Source organism: Solanum lycopersicum, chromosome 9 (genome assembly GCF_036512215.1).
Source record: "Solanum lycopersicum chromosome 9, SLM_r2.1".
NCBI lineage: Eukaryota > Viridiplantae > Streptophyta > Magnoliopsida > Solanales > Solanaceae > Solanum > Solanum lycopersicum.
This window is the reverse complement of record NC_090808.1, coordinates 6,588,773-6,612,062: the sequence shown is the minus strand read 5'-3', so window position 1 is coordinate 6,612,062 and position 23,290 is coordinate 6,588,773. Positions and strand designations below refer to the sequence as shown.

Genomic DNA, 23,290 nt, shown 5'->3' with positions numbered 1-23,290 from the left:
TATTGAGGAGTAAATGTATCGTCTCTCATTAGACTTCCTTTTTCATACATTTTCTCATGTAATGTAAAGTTGGCAGTAGCTGATAAGGAAGAAAGAGAGACAATCACACACAATGAGCTACTATGCAACTCCAAATTTCAGATATGAAGATGAAGTTTACAGCAGAGACTATGAACACAGAACAGGATAGAAACTTTTCTCTATGCACATATTAGCTCCTAAAACTAGAAATGAAGGTAAAGACTTTCTGATAGGAGTTGTTCTCAAACTCATAACATTTAAGTTAACGTAAAGGACGACTGCTTTACGAGATCAACATAGTAGCATTTTCATTGTGCAGCAGAGGATAAACCTTCAAGGTGCAGCAGTAGTAGCTTGAGGCTTTGCAGAGGCAGTAACAGAAGTTTCTGTTCCTGTCTTTGCATCTTTTCTTGGTTCCAAAGATGGTTTTGCAGAAGGCTTCATATGCTCAGGCGGGTTGTGTTTGAGTTTCACAAGTATTTGACGCATTCTAGAGAGTTCAGTTGGCCTGCCAGGTTTGGGTCCTTGAATGACATTGATGAATGGCTGCTTCTCCTTATCCTTCTTTCCTTTCTTTTCTATGGTCGGGACCTCCTTTGGAATAAGCTCTCCGATTGCCCTCCAATAAGCCTTATTAGCTTCAGTATGGAACTTCTCTTGGTTGGCCAAGAATAACTGGAAAAAGAAAAAGATGACACATGAACTGCAACACATTGATTGACTAAGGAGGAACTTGCCGTACTGTGGAACTATGTCTAAAGATTCGACAAACCATAAAACCAAAGACATATCTGTGGAGATTAGCAAATAAAACTCACCAAAGCACAAAAACTCAGCATAGATTGTTCAAAAGGTTATCAGCACATTTTGATCTCTTGTGGAAAACTTCCACTTTCAACATTTTTAATTTTACACCTCCTACGCAATGTTATCGCTAAATCATATGAAATTTAAACAGATAAATGTAGAAACTGCTTTTCTCTGAGTCCCTGCCTTGGTTGAGTCGTAACTACCAATGCGATGATTTTTTAAAAACTAATACCTTAAAAAGGAGAGTAGCAAGTACCAAGATTAAAAATGGGATGGTACTTCTACTAGGTTAACTACGTTAATCTCCCTGTTTCAACACTCAATATCCTATTCCGAAGAGTTGAAAGCAATGATTAGGAAGAGAAGGTAACTAGATGCACGACATGTCAGACCAGTGATAAGATTCCTTCCAGCTAAAGCAACTGTTTGGAAAACAAACACACAGCACAAGCAAATTTATGCCAAACTAGTTAACAAACCGTGACTCTAAGCAAAATGCCTTGGAAAGACTTTTAATTTATATAGCTATAGGTGTCACCTTCTCCTTCTCCCGGTTAGCAGCTACATTGTTCTCACATCTAAGTTTCCATTTCCTATAGTACTCTGCTTTGTATTCCTCTGCTTCTTCAATTATTTCCCTAACAATTTCTTTCTCCCTTTTCTCCTTTTCCTCCAGCCGTATGGCGTTCAATCTGGAAAATGGAACAAATATTACACCTCTCAGCTGAGAAGATCCAAAAAAGTAACTTTTAATTTCATTTCACAAGCATACAACAAAGGAATAAGATAGTATGCGAATTAGAATGTCACTAGACAAAAGTAAATTGGAAATGGTGAGTTTTAATGTATTATAGGTATGCGCTAACAATTACTTGATAACTACAGGAAAAAGAAGCTCATAGGCATAAGCTGAGATAGGCTCAAATAGAGAATTATGTGTTAAGCTTCAGATTGCACAATAAACACTATCTTTTCATGCTGTTAACAAGAAAAGCATCGGATTTACACACCAGTAAAGAAGCTTTGTACAATGCACAAACACATATGTACACTGCATATTAACAATGAACTAGTCGGTATTCAACTTTGTATCAGCTTCAGAGATTTTAAAGGGTAAAAAGAATCGCAAAATTTCCTTCAGGGATTAAAAGGTAAACTCAAGTCAACTGCCACCATGGACTGAAATGTTTAAGGAAGAGGGTGCTACCAGCAAATATATAGTGAATTTTTTTTTAAAATGTAAATCTATGTTAAGTTAGAACCTATTGTCAAAGTTAAGTAGTGGGTACTCCACAGACACTATCTTATTTGAACCAGCTACCTATAAGCTATGAGATGGCAAGATTATTTCTTTTTTAAAAATGTAAATCTACGTCAAGTTAGAACCTATTGTCAAAGTTAAGTAGTGGGTACTCCACAGACACTATCTTATTTGAACCAGCTACCTATAAGCTATGAGATGGCAAGATTATTTCATAAACAACTCGATCATCAATAAGTAATCACAGGCCTCCTCAAAAGTTTTAACAGAATTTTCTTCGATGAATTTATCTTCGGACCACCAACCAACTTAAATTTATGGATCCCCTATTGACTACCACATTGCAAGACCATGTCATCAGGAACTCATTTATCACTTAAGTATCAAAAATCTCCCAAATGTATTTAGGAGAATTTTCTTTTTTAAGAATTTATCTTAGGAGTTGACTATATCAAAATTCAATTCACTTTCCCCAACTAATTGGTCAAGGTAAAGAAATTACATGCGTTGGAGGTAAATCAGAATCTATTTTTTAACAAGTGAATGGATCGGAAAACTCTGATTCTATGTTAAATAAGTAATTGACAAAATGTAGAATAAAACATTATTTTCAGACAAAAGAGAAACAAACAAAATTGAGGATTGAACTTCTCATAGGTTTTATAAACTACTATCAAGTTCATGGGTATTATAAACTATTCCCTCCGTTTACTTTTACTTGTTCACTATTCAAAAAATAGATTTTCAATTATACTCGTCAGTTTTAACCTATCAAGAAAAGATAATTATTTTTTTCTATGTTAAACCTCAGCATTAAGTTCTTATTCCCCAAAACCTTATACTAAATATCAATTAATACGAGTATTATAGTAAAATTCTCATATCAATTATTGTTTCTTAATGGATTTGAAAAGTCCAAAATGGATAAGTAAAAGTAAACGGAAGGAATACTAGAAACTATCTTCTCCGGAAAAATAAAATGATAAAGGCAGCACTTATTCACTTGGCAATAAACATTGTAAGCACTTATCATAAGTTTAAAATCAGAGAACCAAAAAAGTGAATTGAATTTGTCGATGCACTAAGATTCATAATACCAGCAGCAATTGCACTAAGCTCCCGCTGCCCAGGCCCAGAAAGGGCAGGACATTAGGTTTACTGTACATAGCCTTACACGAGTCTATTTCCATGGCTCCAAACCGCGACCTCATCATCATCAATCAACAACTTTTACTGTTGCGTCAAGGCTCCTCTCCATGATCAAATACTTTGATAGACAAACAATAAATTAAACTGAAAGAAAAAACTACTAGAGTTGACTAAAATAGCTATTTGCAAAAATCAGTAGCTACCGTTTCTTATTACCCTAAACAAACATGATTATCACAAAAATCCATTACGGAATTTATCAATTTTAGTCAATCAAATCATGTTATACGAATATAATACATATATGTCTTTGCATGCAGAGAATTTAAAACCGAGAAACGAAAAAAAAAAAGATTAAACCTCACCGTCGCCACTCTCTCAGGGCAAAACCTTCCTCCGCTACCATACGTTCTGGTGGAGGGAGAATCGGTCCATTTTCTCCGATGAACTGAGCTTCAGACGTCCCCGACTCCAAACCAATAACGTAGTCTCCGGATTCTTCAGTAGCAACCTCGAAGTCTCCGCTACGGTCCAACGGCGGAGTCATGGCAGCGCTGGTGCCGGAGATATGTGATGACATGGCGGATTCCTCTTATTTTTGTCCCTTCCCGCAATTTCAGTTGTGTGTGTTTGTTCGTTTTCTCCAAGCGAGTCAGCACAAGAGGAATCAAGTGCAGTAAAAGCATTGGAGACAGTAATCACATACATCGCATTTTCCTTCATCTGAAACGTGTCAACTTACTATAGGGTATCGCTTTTTGGAATAATATACTCCAATTTACCAGGTAAGTAATAAATCTATTTCCCTTTCTTATTTTTTTCAAATAAATCCGAAATAATTACTTGTACTTTAGAGTAACAATTTCGTGATTCATGTACTTTTATTTATTAAAGTGGTGTTATTCGATTTTCAAAATTTTTATTGCTTTTATTTATTATTTCAAATTCGGTAAACTTGAAAAGTCTAAAGTTATATTAATAAAACTAAAAGAAAAATATATAAAATAATAATTAGTAAAATTAATTTAATGAGAAATTATTTTATAAAAATTAAAAAATTTATAATATTTGAATTCTTTGAAAGTATTTTATATGTAATAAATAAATTTATTGCTGAACCAGAAATTTAAGAATATAATAGAAAATAATTTTTTATTTGCTAAGCAATTAGAGTGATGAAATTAAACTTTTACTAAGAAATATTTGAAATATATAAAAATTAGTGATGAAATTTTTTTAACGAAATGTCACTCTTGGATACGCGTAGCTCCGCCACGTGTGTGAGGTAATCAATTTTCATTTTTAAATTAAGCAGGTTGGCTGCAATTAGCAAATATTCCAAAGCTCATATTAGCTTATTAGCAGCGCAATTGACTTTTGCTTAGCTGTCTGCTAAATGCATTTTTTATGTGTATCAACGTCGATTAATAAAATTATTAAAACAGCAGAATCGACATTAAAATAATGTTATATATAGTGTTTTCAAAAATATTTTTGAAACGAGTCTTAAGGTGAACGTATCAAAAATATTTTGAATCGTAAATTAAAGATGTAAATACATAAAGTATAAGTCTTAAAATTTAAGGCGTAAGTATCGAGCATAAAAATGTGGGCATAAAAACATACGCTCAGGTGTCTTTAATTTACTTTTTTGAACCTCTTTTTATTTAAATTATATTTTTATTATTGGTATAATAATATTTCTTAAATAGAATTATAATATTTTTTTTCTTCATTATTGATTATTTGTTATCTCAAATAAAATCACAAAGCATTGATAAGTTTACTATTCCTTATTTTATTGATAATAAAACTATGAAATTGAATATAAATGAGAGTAAGCCCCTTAAATTCGTAAAATTTACACCTCAACTGGTATTATATAAAACGTTTTTTCACATACTCTGCCTTTTAAAACAGGAATTATATATATATAAAGTCTCAAATAGGTAATTGTCTATTTTGTCTCCTTTGATTTTTTTGATAAATGATTTGTCGGTTTATGTTCTTTTTCATTGCTTTGGTTGTTTTGTCATGTCCAAAAAGAAAATAATTAATTTAAAATTAAGTGTTAATTGATTTTAAAATGAAAACTACATAAGTAGACATACTTCACTATCATATATACTATTACTATCAATACTTTCAAAATGTTACATATCTTATCACTAATTAATAGTTTTCCACCATTTAATGAGAAAGATACACTTAAATACATGAACTTTGGCTACCATATACACTAAATAGGGAGAGAAGCGAGCGAGATTCGTTATATATCTTAATCACATGTGAATCACACTATATACATGTATCCGGTGTGATTTGCATGTTTCTGGGCTACCAAATACATAGGAGAGTGACCAACGAAATAAGAGAGAGGCGAGCGAGATTTGTTTTGTATCCAGATACATGTGAATCAACTCGGATACAATGTATGTAGCACAAAATTCACCTAATCTTAACTCTATGTATCCTGATGAGATGCATGTGTCTAGACATATTCGAATGCACCAAAATATGATAAAATATGTAATATTGTAGATTAGAATGTATCTAAGTAATTAGATCCTAAATTAATAGGCTTTATGTAAGTCTCCCTTTTAAAATCTTATATTATATATTAGGAAAATCAATATAGGCAGAATAGTAGAACAAGTATTAGAGCCTGTTTGAATTGACTTGAAAAATAACTTTTACCTTAAAAACAAAAAGTCAAACTTAAATAACTTTTAAGTCAAAAAATAAAAAGTAAAAGAGACCTACTTTTGATTTTGAACTTATTTTAAGTCATTTTAAATTTTTTTAAGCTACTTTTAATATTGTCAAACACTTTTCAACTCATTTCAAGTCATTTTTTGACTTATTTTAAATTATTTTATATTTGTCAAACATTTACCTTAGTCAAAAACTGACTTGAAAGTAAGTTTGACTAACTTTAAAGTCAATCCAAACACCCTCTTGGTAACATAAAAAAAATCATCGTCATTAATATGTTTGCTCACAATAATTGTGACCTCTTGTGAGAAAAGATGATTGCATCTTTGTTTGACAGATCTAAAATCAAAACTTTAAATGATTTCATTTGATATTGAGTGTTTGATATTACTTGTTGTTTCTTACTCTTCGATTTTTGTGTTATTTTTTTGTGCCTATATTTTTTAAAGAAAGAGAGTGGGGGTTATAGATAAAATATTTTGCAAAATAGAGATGGAATGATTGTTCATAACATTTTGCATGATTAATCAATATTCCTGATGTGAATTTTGAAACTTGAAGAAACTATGCTCAAATGATGAATTGTTTAGGGTTCCAATCTGTTGTGTTTCAAGGCGAAACATATATGGAAAAGCTAGATGTTATTCCTGTTAAGAATTAGAATACCAACAAAGCAAAACATTATGCTTTTCTTAGAAAGCCCTAACTGAGAATAAAATATGTAAGTCACTTGAACTTTTGGACATTAGATGCACAAAAGGAATCCAAAAATTCATGTAATTGACATGTTTTCAGTCTCAATCAGGGCATGATGTTTTGCTTTGTTTGTTTTCTAATTCTTAACTAGAATAGTACCTACTCCTCTAGATATGTTTTCCCTTGAAACACCACTGATTTGAACCCTAATTGACTCGTCGTTTGAGTGTAATTTCAGTGAATTCAAAATTCAAATCTAAAATAATGGCTAAATCACGCAAAAGGTGATGAACAATCATCACACCTCTAATCTGCAAACAGTTTTATCTTTCTCCCTCCCTCCCTCGCGCTATTTTCTTGAAAAAAAATATAACTACGACAAACAATTAAAGTGTATAAAACTACAAGTAATATCCGACACAAAACATTTAAGATTTTGAAATCAGTTAAAGTTTTGATTTAGATCTTTCAAATAATATTTGTTGTCCTAGCATTTTAGAATTTCAATTTGATTAACATTTAATTTTACATTAATTATTTTCTTTTTTTGAGCATGATAAAACAAACAAAGCGTCGAAAAAGAACATAAATTGAAAAATCACCTATCGAAAAATCAAGTGAGACACAATAGACTATAGCATATTTGAGATACAATATTTATTTATATCTTTAAATATATATAATATTATTTTAAGGTCAATTGCTATGTTTTGATAAATTTATTCTTTTTATATATAATTTTATTTAGCTCAAACATCGAGGGTCATTTAAAGTTGTCCGCATAATTCACTTGAACATCTAAAGTTTTCAATTATGACTTGTATATTGAACATCTCTAATATTCTGAATCGAAATCACTAAAACATTTTAAATGATTATCGAAAACTTAAGCCTCTTATTAATTGACGTGATATACACAACAAAGCATATAGACTGAACTAGAGTATTAAGTAGGGTGATTTAGTGGATGGGATGGGATGTTTGTCCAATTAACTAGTTGTTAAATTTTATTTTCCCTATCTTTTGTGATGCATCTTGTTTCTCTTACCATATATTTTAGGTCCTAAATTATTATTCTCCTAATAGAAATATTTTTTTTCTCTTACCATATATTTTAGGACTTCCTAATTTTTAAAATATATTTTATTTATTATCATATATTTTAGGATTTCTTAATTTAAATATTATAAAGATAATTAAATAATAAGTTAATTTCGTATCGCATGTCCAACAATATCAATAAATCATACAACTACAAATTATCACTTGCTAAATAAGTTAAGGGAGCAATAAAATATACGTGTCTCTAGCAATTTGAAGTAGATTAATATCATACTATGCAACTTACTTCCCTATCAACTTAAATATCATTTCATCATGAATTTAATAAAATTATTTTCAAATAGCAAAATAATAAAAATTGATGATATTGAGGTATATAATAAAATCATGAAGATCAATTAAAAATGAAGTTGTAAATTTTAGCTATGCAATTTTAAAAGATATTAATGTTTAAGTGATATCACTCCTGCAGTGTTCTCAAATAATAATTATGCAACACAACGAATTGTTATTTGAGTTATTTTCAATCTTCTTTTTATAGATGCGAAAAAAATTGTGCACTATAGCATTTACTAACAGTCTTCTTACTAATAACTAATGAATTTGACACTTCATATGTGTAAGATCTTTTAGGTGAGCTCCAAATATTGGATGTATTTGGACATTCTATTAGAAAATTAAGATGTAACTTTAACAAAATTAAATTTTGTTAGGATCGAAAATAAGCAGGTGTAAACGCGGAAGCTAGCAAAGCAAACCTCGAGAGACCACGAGTAAGAAAACAACGAGAAATATACTAAAAGACACAAAGATTTAACGTGGTTCGGTCAATCGACCTACGTCCACAAAGGAGATGAGCAATCCACTATAAATATGAGAGTACAAAATACAGAGAGAAACAACCTCAACCAATTCACTCGGAATACATGGGAGGTTCACACAAGTGATAACGTATCATGCTTGTGACCCATAAATTCTCTCCCTAACCAAAACTCTCAAAGCCCTTAAGACTACATTGTGAATGCTGATTAAGTTAGAAGAAACATGTCTCTATTTATCGAGTGCTAAACCTTTTCCTACAAGAAAAGGATTAGTCAATCCAAAACATTTTCCTACAAGGAAAACCTATTTATGGTAAGAAATTTAGGGCAAATAAAACCCAACAAATCCCACACGTGAATCTCAAAAGTCAAAATGTTTTAAATATTCCCAATGCGTCCCAATCTTGCATTTTAAAACATTGATAGTAAATATGGTTGCATTCTTTATTGCTTAGAGTCACTCATGTAACTACTCACATTTATATTTTGTCAATCTTAAAAACTCAAAACTGAGATTTAAGATTTGTTTATCAATATTTGGATTAATATATTTGAAAAAATGTCAATACCAAGAAGGAAAGCAAAGATAAAATCCAAACATAGATGCAAAAATATATCTAGACTCCATTGGTTTATAAATAAGGAGTACAAATTATAACTCTAATTAATAAAATTATATTTTGTCTTCTCAATTTAATTTTATGATACTTTTGAATTTGAGATTTAAATAAGTGTATTATCAATCGCATTTTCATATATCTTTTACGGAATGGGCTCAACCTCAGGCTTGAAATTGTGCGGTTATGCTTCTCCCCAGGAGGATAAAAAGGGTTAGACGGAAAATCCATACCTGCGTCGCACGCGGCAAGGAAGCCTGCTAGAGCCTTGCCCTAATAATAATTCAAAAATAGGAGAGGGAAAAGAACGAATACCAAAAGATATTTTATACTCTTTGTTTTGACTCTCGAATAGAAAAGGGTAGAAAAAAAGGCAAAATAATAATACACTACATAAGAAAAGATGGAATTTGGTCTTGGAAATAATCGACATAATTGAATTGTCAATTATGTTATCTCTAATACTTTTGATATAATTTGCTAATATATAAATTTTATTTCAAAGAATTTAAAGATTTGATACCTAAATTCACGATCAAACATAAATTATTTGACTTGTGATATAAATTGGGTAGAGGGAATGACTAGTAAATAAGGGAGTAATAAAATACACGTATTTTCAGCAACAGATAAAGATCTCGTTGATCGACCGATCATTATTGTTTCAAATTGAAATTTGATACATCTTTTGAATTTTGAGATTCAAACAAATGCATTTTTTTTTGTATCTTTTTGCATATATTCTTTTAATATCATGACCCAAATACGTCGTGAATGACACCCACGATAATCCCCGGGGAAAAAACCAACCAACTAAAACCATTCAACCCATTAAACAATCAAAAATCATAAATCTTTTAAGTCAACAAAATCTCCCTAGAATTTGAAGTTGTGGTACCAAAATATCTACTAGTCTAATGTAGAGTAATTTAGCCTCAAAACCAAATGACTAAAAAGACTCTTAAGTTCGAAAAACGTATTAGAAAAGAGATGAATTCATGGCAACATAGACAAGTGTGCTCTTTCTTGAATTCAAATAGCGCTAGGATCACATTTAAGGTCGCTAAGCAACCATCCGAATATGTTTAATACAAAAAAAAAAAGAGTAATTGCAATACCAATACATAGTATACTGATAGAATCATTAGCTAGTTTCAATTATACAAAATATGAGTAGACAACCACAACCTAATAAATCAGAAAAGATATAATTATAATTGTCAATTGCATGATTTATAATGCATACTTTTTAATGTAATTTTTCGTAGATAAATTTTATTTCAAAAACTTGAAGATTTTCATACGTAAATTTATGATCAAACTTAAATTATTTGATCCGCGATATAAATAGAGGTAGAAGGAGTACTTACTAAATAAGGGAGAAATGAAATACACGTGTTTCTAACAACATATAAAGATCTCGTTAATCGAAGATTATTATTGTTCCAAATCAAAATCCGTAACATCTTTACTTTATATGGCATCTTTCGAATTTTGTAGTTCTAACAAGTGTATTTTTTATCGTAATATCTTGATATATCTTTTATATATTTTAAATATTTATCAGTTATTATATCTTATAAACGTTTTTACATAATTGCCAATTATATAAATTTTTATCTCAAAAATTTAAAGATTTTATGCCCAAATTTACAATCAAACTCAATCACTTTATTCAGAAACATAAAGTTGGACCGGAAAGTACTTACTAAATTAGAGAGCAATTGTACGCGAAATAAGAAGTTAATGAAGTCAGAGAGAACACCCGCCAAAAGAAAACGGTTACGAAATCGCCTTTGTTAGGTAATGTTTAACCCGCCAGCATAAGATCTCCAGGCGCGAATTCAAATTTAGTCGTGCTTCAACGGGTACCGACTATAAGGGAGTAGTAATAAAATACACACCTCTCCAAGCAACAACTTAAATCCTCGTTAATCAACGACCATTATTGTTCCAAATGAAAATCTTGTAACATCTGAATAAAATCTCGTTGATCAAATGGTCATTGTTTCTCCAAAGCAAAACGTTGTAACATCCTTACCGTCAACCAGAGGGTAGGATAACAAAACCCGTGCAAGCCTCACACATCGCATGCGTACCTTGAACCTGATAACTCCTACGAAAACCTCCGGTATTTCCGTAAATTCATACAAATGCGAGACTAATTGTAAACCAATCCCACCTCTGCTTTCTATAAATACCTAAACACACCCCCATTCATTTGAAACCGCTGCTTATTATAGAGCGAGAAAACGAGAGCAATAGCATAGTATAGCGCGCCAGCTCTAGAGAGAGAAACACACACAAAGAGACAACAGCAATGGAGTGAACAGAGAGAGAGAAATTGAAATTTCTCTTCTAAATTTTTTTTGTACTTCTCTCTCTGTATTTTTTTCATCGTTGTTCATCACATTTGGCGTGATTAACTGCTATTTTCGATTTGAATTTCGAATCTCAGTGAAACTATGAGTCGTTTAGGGTTCAAATCCCTGGTGTTTCAAGGAGAAACGTGTTTGGGAGAGCTGGATACCATACCTGTGAAGGATCAGAACTTCCAATTCCCAAACAACGAGATACGGATTGATCATATCTCTACAAATAGTGAGCGAGTTCATCCTATTGCTGTTTTGAGAACGATTTCATCACCTGTTCGTTGTAAGCTTGAACCGAACTCGAATTCAGCGCCAACTGGTTCCGAGAAGTCTCCGTTGATAACTCTTCATTCCTCGTGCTACTATGACCTCAAGGTTAATAGACATTAACATTTTTTTTAATTGAATAACGAACTATGATCAGTTTGTATAGTGATGAACTTACTTAAACTGTGAAATTACTGCACAAGTATTTTTATTTATTTATGGTTATGGAATTTTGTTTCCAATGAGAAGAATTGATTGTTGATGATTATATGTTTGATGTGAAATACTGACTCTGCATTTACTACGAAATTTACCAGAGAATTATTGTTGTTTAGTTGTTAACGGAGTTTCTGACAATGAGAGATGATGGTTGTTGATGATTTTATATTGTGATATTTACTGGATGCAGTTGTTTTTGTAATTGCTTACCCCAAATTTTTGACAGTGAGGAATGTTTGTGGCATTTAATGTACATTTGTGTGGGAAGTTTCGTAGCAGTGCTATGATTGTGGTTATTTTGTGAAATAACTTGCGATTTTCGGATATGACTATGATTTTTTTGTCGACTATAGTGGATATTTGATGGAGTAATCGTGGCATTTTCATGTGGATGTGTATGCGAACTCTTTTGTGGTATTAAGATTTAATAATGAGGATGCTGAATGACGTTGGCAGTTCTACATATATTGCTGCTTTTTTGGCATTTATGTATCTATTGAAAATAATTGATGCATCTCATATGAGATGTAAGCAGTTTCTCTTAAAGCTGTTGTCAGAAATGTGATTTGTCTGGAATATACATAGCATTAGCTCTGGTAAGGGGGATGAGCATATATTTAATAATGTATAATTGGTGTTTTGTGGCTATAATGTATTCTTATGGTAAGATGTCTGCTGACAAATTTGTTCCCTTTCCTTGGTCTTTGTGTAGACGGCAGTAGTCTTTCTGGGGGAAGAAGAAATACATTTGGTAGCAATGGCGAGTAAGCAGAAAAAGTTCCCCTGTTTTTGGTGCTATTCAGTGCCCGTTGGTCTGTATAGTGCTTGTTTGCAGATGTTGAATATGAGGTGTCTATCAATTGTTTTTGATCTGGATGAGACTTTAATTGTTGCAAATACAATGAAGTCATTTGATGATAGAATTGAGGCTTTGCGGGGTTGGTTAGCACGAGAGATGGATCCAATTCGGTCGTCTGGAATGTCCGCAGAGCTGAGGAGGTATATGGAGGACCGTGCACTGCTGAAGCAGTATTTAGAGAGTGATTCTGTTGTTGACTGTGGGATTGTATATAGAGCTCAGAAAGAGGAGGTGCTACCATTATCTGAAGGGCAGGAGGGTGTAGTTCGGCCAGTCATAAGGTTGGGGGATAAGAATGTTGTCCTTACACGGATTAATCCCGAGGTAATAAGATACATATATTTTCTTTCATTTCTCTGTTATGCCTTGCAATTATTGATTCTTAGCATGGTGCACACATCTAAAGCATGCATATTTCTCAATTTATATACTGTTCGTGTCATGGAGAATATCCCCCCTGCTCAGTGCATTCCCTTAAGGTGCTAGTGGAAGTTGCATGTCGTGTTATACTTGTGGAGTAAAGGTTTGGCTATTGACTTTTTAATTGTCGGTTTGTCATTAATTTTTATAGTATTTTGATATTATTCTTTTCATTTTTTAGTATTTTAGGTTTATATTATGGAAGTTTATGCAGTGCATTGAGGCAAGTTGATTGATTGAATTTGAAGTTGAGTAGAGGATGCTTTATGGTTTCTCATACAAAATGGAGTACTATTGTAGGAAAGTAGATTAGGTTGTTAATTTAAATGATTCACCTAGCTTCACAGTATCTGAAAGTTCTGTTCTTAAACATTGGCTGTTGTCCTGTCTTTTTATATGACCTGTTCTCAATATACTTATTAGTTAACAGCCTTCAATATTTTGGGATAACTGTGATCACTCAACAATTACAACTGTGATCACTCAACAATTACGTATTCTTTATTTTCAGTAAGCTTACACACTCTATTTATATCTTGTAGGCAAGGTTTTTTGCATAGTGTATTTAGACCATTCGGTGTCAAACTTAATATGTAATTGTTACTTTTAGTTTGCTTTTTGTAAAACACATTATCTGCATCTAATGTCCAAAAATTCATACTTCATTTTGGTCCAGTGTTTAGTTTTTTTTAAAAATTGTTTATTTTTTTTGAAATTGCTAGTGTTTAGGTTAGTGATGTTTCTTGTGTCCTTATGCCAAGAGAAAGAGCAGATTGAATAATACTGTTGTCTAAGTAACTCATTCATTTCCCCTCACTATGAAGATATTTGTAATATACTCTATGGTGTCTATTGCTCCCTCTTTGCAGAAGTTTTTAAATGAATTGCTATGGATTTGAGTAACCTTTGTTCATTATATGTGTGAACTTTGCTGCTGATGGTCCTTACACATGTCAATTTGCTAATCCACCAGCAGAGGCAAAGTTGGATACCCCTATGGGGTGATCACACTTGAGCCTCATTTGTTCGCATTTTATGGAGGTCTGAATTAAATTCAACCTATTAAGTGTGCCTGTTTTAAGGTCTGAATCTTAATATTTAGATTCATCTCAATAAGAGTGTTTGTTTTGTTCCTATAAATACTTGGGTTTAACTCAACCTACAACCTTCAGGAGTGGAGGATTGCTCAAGTCCACATAAATAGACCACTAATCTATTCCCCAACCAAATGTTGGACTTTAAACACACTCTAACACCCTCTACGTGCACAAGCCCAACTGGAGGTGTGGTTCAATAACCAAAATAGGGATGGACTTATCTCTTATGGAGATATGAGACTTTGAGTTTAACTCTACCCCAAAAGATATAGCTCATTAGGGGAGGATTGCCCAAGTCCATATAAGTAAACCACCAGTCTATTCTCCAACCAATGTGGTAAACCCACTCTAATACTCCCTTCACGTTTTTTCCCACTTAAGCGTGGATCAGAAGCCCAAATGGAGACGGACCTATCTTTGATTCTATGTGAAGATATGACAGCCGACTCAAACTCCAAAAGTTAGCTTTTATGGGGAAGATTGCCCAAGTCTATATAGGTAGACCACCAGTTTATTCCCCAATCAATGTGGGACTCTAAACCCACTATAACAGTTTTCTTATAAAGCGTCTTAATGCGTCTGAATGATTTAGATCTATAACAGGGTCTTAACACCATTCAAATTCTTTTAATAATTTGCTTAATTTCAAGATCTTTCAAGTCCTCCCTTCTTCTCCTCTCAACAAGGTTTTCACACTTCTCACTCTCCTTTCTCACCTCTTGAACCAATAAGTTCTCATAGTTTTTACAAATACAGAATATTTTTGAACGTATTTTGATGTTTAGCAAGAACTCTCGCACCCACATAGATTAAACACAATATAAGAAAATTATTTAAATTATCATCGCTGCTCGACGCCACACTCAATAAACGAACCCATGAAACCTTCGATTCTTAGAACTGAATGTGCTCCCTTCTTCCTTCATGAAATAGAAGCAGTCTATATTTTTCTTCTGGGAATTATGTTAAACAGCCTTAGATAATTATTTTGTGACCTGTAGATTACGATTTGAAGTGTTTAACAACTCTAGTGTGCAGAAAAGGAAACAATGACAATGACAGGTCCAGAGGGCTTATGCAAGTTCTCTTTATAGAAATATAAGCAACAAAGCAACATCAAGAAAAATGGGAATTGAAGATTTGATTTTTTTTTAACTTGTCACAATAATTTTTTATATTGATGTGCATAATTTTTATTTGCATTTTTTATCGTTTATTTTTTTAATCAAATAAAAGTATTCAAAATATTATTTTCTATTAATAAACCAAATTTATTTTGTTAAAAGGAGATTTTTATAATATTTTATGAATGAAGTGTTTAATTATATATATACATTTGGATATTGAAAACAAATAGGGTTAATTACTCAGTGTTTGGATCTCAAGATAACATCTTAATTTCAGATGTGCATTCAGAGTCAGACCTAGATTTTATGCACATCTTAATATTCAGATTCAGACGTCTTAAACTTGATGGAAACAAATGTGGCTTAGAGATCTGCATCCTTGTCTGTTCGAATTGCTGGGAGGAAGCGTTTGGAGGAGTGGAAAGCATCCACCTCTGGTCTTTGTTCTTTTATGTCTCTTCCATTCATTCAATATTATGTTCATGTAGCTAAAAGAAATTGGCATTTGGATGTTTGGCCTTTTAGTTCAACTGCAACTGGAATATCTAAGGTTTTCATTGTCTTATTACAGTAATCAGTGTAACCTTGGAATGTGAACTCGAATTTAGTTGGACATAGATTAAGTTTTTAGCTTCACACATTTTCTCATCATGGAAACTTCTTGTGCAGAATCGGGATACCAGTGTGCTTGTTAGATTACGTCCTGCGTGGGAGGAGTTGAGAACTTATTTGACGGCGAAAGGTCGGAAAAGATTTGAAGTATATGTTTGCACCATGGCAGAGAGAGATTATGCCTTGGAGATTTGGAGGCTACTCGACCCAGGGTCACACCTCATTAATGCCAATCAATTGATGGATCGTGTTGTATGTGTTAGATCAGGTTAGGAACTAGAATAGTTTCCTGTTTTATGACTCCTTGGGAAAGTAATAGGTTGTTCTTCTATACATGGTAACACGATTCCTCTTCCCTATCCTGACAAGAGAAAAGATAATCCTCTTCTCACAGTGAAGCATAATGAAGCACCATAAGTAATGAAAGATTTGTCTTCTTGTGTTTGATTTATGTCATTCTAAGCTCATTAGTGGTATTTTCTTTAAGCTTCTAATGTATAGTAGCAGTGACATCCAAAAGGCTGCCAACTGTGATTGCTTCTCATCAGAGGACTATAATACCTTTTCCTCTTGAACTGGTAAATTATAAACTTTTTTTCTTTAACCAAGCAACATCATCTCTGTCATTTAATCCCACAGGGGCCAAGAAGTCTTTACTTACTGTCTTCCGAAATGGCATTTGTCATCCAAAATTGGCAATGGTTATTGATGACCGACTCAAAGTGTGGGATGATAAAGATCAACCTCGTGTTCATGTTGTCCCTGCTTTCGCTCCGTATTATGCTCCACTAGCAGAGGTGTGTGTTTTGCCATTTCAAATGATTTCAATGTCATCTTGTTTTTTTCTGTCACACCTAGACTGATTGGAACTTCTTTATTGAGTAGATGGCCAATGCAGTACCGGTCCTGTGTGTGGCAAGAAATGTTGCTTGTGATGTTAGAGCTCGTTTCTTTAAGTAAGTTCATTCTCAGTCCTCAAAAGAGTAAGTTTGAGTCAATTAACTAGTTTTTTTATCTGATCCATTTTCTTTGTCAATCAGAGAGTTTGATGAAGGCCTACTCCGAAAGATCTGTGAGATTTTCTATGAAGATGAGGCTGTAAATTTACCTTCTGCGCCTGATGTTAGCAACTACTTAATGTCCGAGGTATTCATCTACGAGCTCTTTAAATTTCAACTTTAAATGAAGGCTGATCACTAAGATGAAGGTTGAATTTCTTTACTCTTAGGATGCTGGTTTTGCGTCATGTGGGATTCCTGCTCCTATTCCTGAGGGAATGTACGGGCCTGAAGTTACACAAAGGTTGAATCAACAGGTGGGGTTTTACCTGTTATTACTGCCTATCTTGACTTCTTATCGCATGATCGATCCCCCAAAAAACTTGGAAGTGTTAACACGTCACACATCAAATCAAGTACTTTATTTTTCAGCTGTCAATCTTCTCATGTTTATATTCTATCCAGGAGGGAAAAGTTAATATGAACTCTGCTCCTGTTTTCATGAGTAACAATCCTGATATGAAGCCAGGAAGCTCCCAGCTTATGGTTGGAATTGCTGCAAATGCACCTGCTCAATCAGTGAGACCAATTCAACCTTCAGAAAGTAATGAAATCTATCTTTACCTGCAGTAAATAATAGATGTATTAATCTTTTTGGTTTATCAACCCGTGGTTCATTTTGTTCCTGTGTGTGTTTAGAACCAAGTTTGCTGGGAGCTCCATTTAGACGAGATAACAGCTTTTCTGAAGCTGATGGTGATGGGAAGAGAAGGCACCCCATATTGAATCCTAGCCAGGACATGAGGTATCGTGGTTCAGCAGAACCTCCTTTATTACCTAGAGTGCCTCAGAAACCACCCATACTGCCCATACCACCACATGGTGGATGGTTGGTGGAAGATGACCTAAATAAAGGACACATGGGTGGTCGATCACCTGGAATTTTTCAAGAATCTGATGCATCAAGGTATGCTAAACAGAGAGGTCATCAGAATTTTCTGAGTCAAGGTGCAACAAACATGATGTTACCATCATATGCATCTGCAGGGAAGAACGGGGAGGTACTTGCTACTGCTTCCTTCAGAAATAGATATGACTGTCTTCCTGCTGACTTATTCATTCGATCACACGACTCTTTGCAGGTAAATTTCAGGCATGAAATGCATAGACTTATTCATCAGACAGGTGAGTTCGAGTCACTCTTATACTGTGTTACTACTTATCGCAATTTTAATACCCCATTTTGCTGTTAAGAAGTTAAAATATTATGAGCAAAAGCTGGCCTTTAGGAAGGAATGCATTTAATTAATCATATTGCACTAGTGTTTGCTCTTGGGGTTAAGTAGCCATCTCAGTGACTCATTTGGGGAATGAATGTTGTTAAGTTAATGACTAGTTTAAAGTTTGACTGAAGTCGTTTTCCTAAGGGCTAGTTTTCAGCTTGTGATTATGAGCCCAGCTATCAAATTATAACAAATCCAACTAGGTGCGTCTTTATTTATCACTAATGGTGTGGGATATAATTTATCCAACATGTAAAAAAGGCTGGAATTGCATACTTTTACTTGTTGATTGCGAGGATGGTGGTATGCGTATATCTTTAATGATCAAGATAGTGTTTGGCAGTGTTCGGGAAAGAGAGTGCTTCACTGCTTTAAGCAGCGAAGCGAAGCAAGGGTTAAGCGCTTCAGCGAGAAACGCGCGAAGTGTTCAGAAGCGGCTGCTTCTGGGATTGAAGCGCAATGCGACCAGAAGCGGCAAACCGAGAAAAGCAGCAGTTATATTTTTTTTAATTAATAAGTGATCGATTTTAAAGAATAAAAAGAGTCACCACTTACCTCGTCCTTAAGAAATCAGAATAATAAGGTTTCAGAGTACTCTTTCCTTCCAACAGTTTTTCTCTTTTCTTTCTTTCTTCTCTATCTGGTGCAGTGGCACTGCTAGCCTAGAATTTTTCTTCTTTTTTTCTACTCTGTTTTCCTTTACCCTGGTTAGCGTTGATTATTTAAATTATATGTTGCTGATTATTTGTTTCCTCACCGTGATTAAAATATATATTGCTGAATTGTGTTGTTTCTTAACAATGACCAAAGTGTCGTTGAATTTTCTCTTAATAGTGATAAAGCTATAATGTTGATTATTTTTCTTAGATCTTATCCGTGATTAAAAAAGGCTAACCTGGCATGGAAAAATAGAAAAAAAAGTTGAGGAGACCAATAGGACAACTATTGTATGTCTGTTTGTGACAAGACAACTAAAGGGAAACCTTTTTTTAGTGTTTAATATTAATTTTTACTTATATATTTTGTCTCTTTTTGGTTTGGTCTTTTTTCTTTCAAATTGTACTTCTTTTCAATGAAGCGAGCGCTTCGCTTCACGCTTTAAGCAAGCGAAGTGTGAAGCAGGACGTTGTCACTTTTTTGCGCTTCGCGCTCCCCTGAACAGTGGTATTTGGAAGGAGTTCAAAAGAAGTTTTGGGATAATGTTGAATTCTAGAAGCAAAATATTGATTATGGGATATGCACTTTATCAATTGTTTTTAGTTTGGTATTACAGAGAACAAAGGATGGTTGCTGAAAGTTGAGAGAGAGATCTGCTAAAGTTTTCGTTTTAAGCATAGTCTCTTTGATCTTCTTCTTTTCCTTATTATTCCCTCTCTTCATCAAGTTCATGACAAAAGCTTCCTAGGCTGATTGTTCTTTGCCTTGACAGAGGGTAGATTCTCTCAACATCAGTCGTTATTTAACAACAGAGAACCTCAACTAGAAGCTGGGAGAATGAACATCTTGCCATCTTTAGCTACTGGAGTGCTGCAAGAAATTGGACGGCTATGCAACTCAAAGGTATGTGCTACATACTTTTTCGCCAAGATGTTATCTCTGTTGATTTTTCTTGGTTGTCATAGTAAGAGCTCCACTGTGTCTTGCTTTGTAGGTTGAGTTCAGGCCTGTGGTGAGCACCAGTGAGGAATTGCAATTTTCAGTTGAGGTTAGAAAATTTATTATGGAAGAATGTTTTTCACCTATTTGAAGCTTATCGCAGGGATTGATATATTGCATTGTTTGTCGTATAAATATGAAGCAAAACTTCCGTCAAACAGCACTAGTTTCCACTGATAGTAATAGTGTTCCTCTTTTGATTCTAACGGGATACTAGGATGTACTGTGCAAGGTAATGGCTGACGAGATACCTGAAAGTCGTGTGCTAATGAGTTTGACATTCATGCATCTGTATGTCTTGATATTTGACTCTGAAAATTGTTAGGTGCTTATGAACTGTCTGTTAATGTCTATCTTTGAAAATATTCATTTTGATACGAGAGTGTTGCTTCTATCATTGTTATTCATATAAAAGTGCATAATTATTTTGGCATCTGAATTTAGACAAACAGCATAAGGTTTTATATTCAGAATTCTGAGCCTGAATAATCTTTAGGTCTTCTTTATCGGTGAGAGAGTTGGTGTTGGGATGGGTAAGACTAGGAAGGATGCTCAGCAACAGGCAGCTGAGAATGCACTTCGGAACATGGCTGGTAAGATCCTTTTTGAAATTTCCCCTTGAATTTCCTGGTTTAACTTGTTTCAAGAATCCTTAGCTAATACTGTGATGGAGATCCATTTTTCTTGTTACTATTTCATAAGAGGATTTGCAAAATGAGGCACCAGTGCCTCATGTCAAGTAAACTCTTAAAAACAGTCTCGTGCTGTGTTATCTGAAGATATTGCTTCATTTCTTAAAGCGATGAATTGATTCTCGAAGTAGGGTATTGTACTTCATCGGCGAAGCCATGGTCTTTAGAGTAGTTTGTGCTTCAAACATGGTGCATAAAGTGATTTTAGTTAGAATCTGTCACTTGTTCGAATTTTGAGAATTTTTCTCATTGCAACTTAACTTTTATTGTACTAAATTCATTGTTTCCAGTAAATTGTGCGCTTTACTTCAAATAAGTGTGTGCTTCACTTGTCACTTTTGCTTCAAATCCCATGGACCTCATCACCTTTTTCGCTTTCAAAAACACTAGCCTTGTGAATTTTAGCAGAATTGTCCTTCATTTCCTTAGTTATCACTTCTACATGATGTCATTATATCACTCTCGTCAATTCTGACATGTTTACACCTATATCTGAATTCAATTTCATTTTATGATAAAATCCAGGACTTGCTTTAATTTCTTTCCTCTCTTAATGTTACCTTGTCAGGGTACAAGTTCTTTTTTAGAGATTATTTTTAGACTGATATTTGCTTATATGCAGGTAATTACGTCTCATACATTACATCTCACCCTCTAGCAGTGGATAAAGACTTTGATAAGATTTCGGTGGAAAATGAAAATGGGTTCTTGTGGGACACTGTCAATCACGTGGATGAACCTTCAGTCGACGATAGATTACCTCAAGTAAATGTTTCAGAGGTGGGAGTTAATGGTGATGCTTCTCATGACCGATCACTTAATTCTTTGAAAACATGACTGGTGTTTGGTTAAGGGGGTGGGAGGGTGTGCACTGAAGCAAATCTCGGAGATGATGGGTTGAGATCATATGGGTTTTTACCCCTCCTTCCTTGAATTGTGTTGTATCAGAGTCGGGAGCAAAAAGAAAATTGTGAAGTTTGTTTGCCCAGTTGTTCATCTGGCTATGTAGGCCATTCTTGATGCTTCTTATTTTGGAGGTATAATGGTGGTTTTTAGTTGTAATTCCACCCCTCGTCTTTCCCATCACAATTTTTGTTCTCAAGTAACTTGTGCCTGTGTGCTTTGTGGTCCTTTTCTCTTTTGGTTCTAAAATATGGTCTACTCGTAACTGGAACGCTATATCTTCCTGTAGCTTCTGGATGAGTAGTGTTTGACCATTTCCTACTCTTCCTCAGATGCACCTTGCTTCTGGCTCTCATTGAGATATCCTGAATTGATGTTTTTGTGGTGCAATGAGTGAATGGGGGATGAGAGCCCAGGTAATATTAGGGCTCTTGTATATGATGTTTATCATAAGCCAAGCTCCCCAATTCCCTAAGGTTAGTTTCTGCACTGGTAATGAACTGAGCCAGTTCTGGAATGAAGACTTGATGTTGTTCGTTTGGTAAATACCAACTTTAGTCATCTCTTGTTGTATACAAGACTGTAAATGTCCAATCCGAATAATGTCGAGACAAGGAGGGCTATATATGGCCACCTGAGTCATTATATATTCGGATGTCCTGCAGCAGTAACAATTTGGTGGCGGAACAGTCGTTCCCAAGTGGCTACTTTTCATGATTTTCTCTGATATGTTATGGAGTAATTGAATTTTGTCTTCCGTTTACTCATTGGAGAAGTGATTCATACAATTTTTTATCAAGGGCTTTTTGGTGCCCTCATTTCTGCCATACTTTGTAACTAGTATTTAATTCCTTGCAGTTTAATTTTATACAAAGGCTTTTTATTGCCTTTATAATAGCAAATTCCTGATTTTTTTATTCAGAGACAAAACTCTCTGTTTATCTTAAACCTTATCAAAACAAACCTCTTTTATTGATAACCCTTGAAGCTTCTTTTTTCTCAATTGAGGGTTAAAGAAAAACAGAAAATAAGAAAGATGACTATGTTCTTGTTTTTCTTCAGAAATAGAGTGTTTTGTTGTGTCTAACTGTGGGAAGAGAGACTGGTGGTTATTAGAGACTGGAAGTGGGGTTAATTTAAATACTACTTTATACTCTCTTTTATTTGTGTTCCAATATTCGAGTCACATTTGAAATTATCTAAATCTGGTTATACCAATTTTAAGTTTTTAAAACAGTCTTTTCAAATTTAAAACTATCTAACAAATAGTATTTCATTTGTCCCCATTAATATGATATACCTTTCTTTTTAATCTGTTTTTAAAAAATAAAATATTTATGCTTCTATAATAAAACAATTTAGTGTCATACAAATATCTATAACTTAATTTAGATCAATATGCTTCAAAAAACTTCTATTGTTTTCTTAAATATTGTACTAATCAAACTACATCATGTGATTGAGACAAAAGAGAAATATAAATCACAATAATTGATAGCTCTAAACATTATCTAAAATAACATATAAAAAAAACTTTATTAGCTAAGAATTATAAACTATGATTACTATAGGGTAGTACGTGATGTTGATTATAATTTTAACCTAATGGTGGTAAAAAAAATAAATTACACTA

General features: G+C 33.6%; 2 protein-coding genes across 2 annotated transcripts; one reads left to right on the top strand and one right to left on the bottom strand.

The window, feature by feature from the left end:
* Positions 1-118: 118 nt before the first annotated feature.
* Positions 119-3,952, bottom strand: LOC101250146 (clathrin light chain 2). The gene is made up of 3 exons (XM_004246281.5): positions 3,607-3,952; positions 1,370-1,523; positions 119-696 (listed from the first exon to the last, which is right to left on the bottom strand). Exons 1-3 carry the CDS (start codon positions 3,819-3,821, stop codon positions 355-357), a joined length of 711 nt encoding a protein of 236 aa, XP_004246329.1. The 5' UTR covers positions 3,822-3,952; the 3' UTR covers positions 119-354.
* A 7,421-nt stretch (positions 3,953-11,373) lies between these two features.
* On the top strand, positions 11,374-22,559 carry LOC101250435 (RNA polymerase II C-terminal domain phosphatase-like 2). Its single transcript, XM_004246282.5, has 14 exons — positions 11,374-11,899; positions 12,723-13,193; positions 16,183-16,393; positions 16,765-16,922; positions 17,011-17,081; positions 17,166-17,271; positions 17,354-17,440; positions 17,589-17,727; positions 17,823-18,184; positions 18,266-18,308; positions 19,836-19,966; positions 20,058-20,111; positions 20,559-20,655; positions 21,377-22,559. Exons 1-14 carry the CDS (start codon positions 11,618-11,620, stop codon positions 21,589-21,591), a joined length of 2,427 nt encoding a protein of 808 aa, XP_004246330.1. The 5' UTR covers positions 11,374-11,617; the 3' UTR covers positions 21,592-22,559.
* The last annotated feature ends 731 nt before the right edge of the window (positions 22,560-23,290 follow it).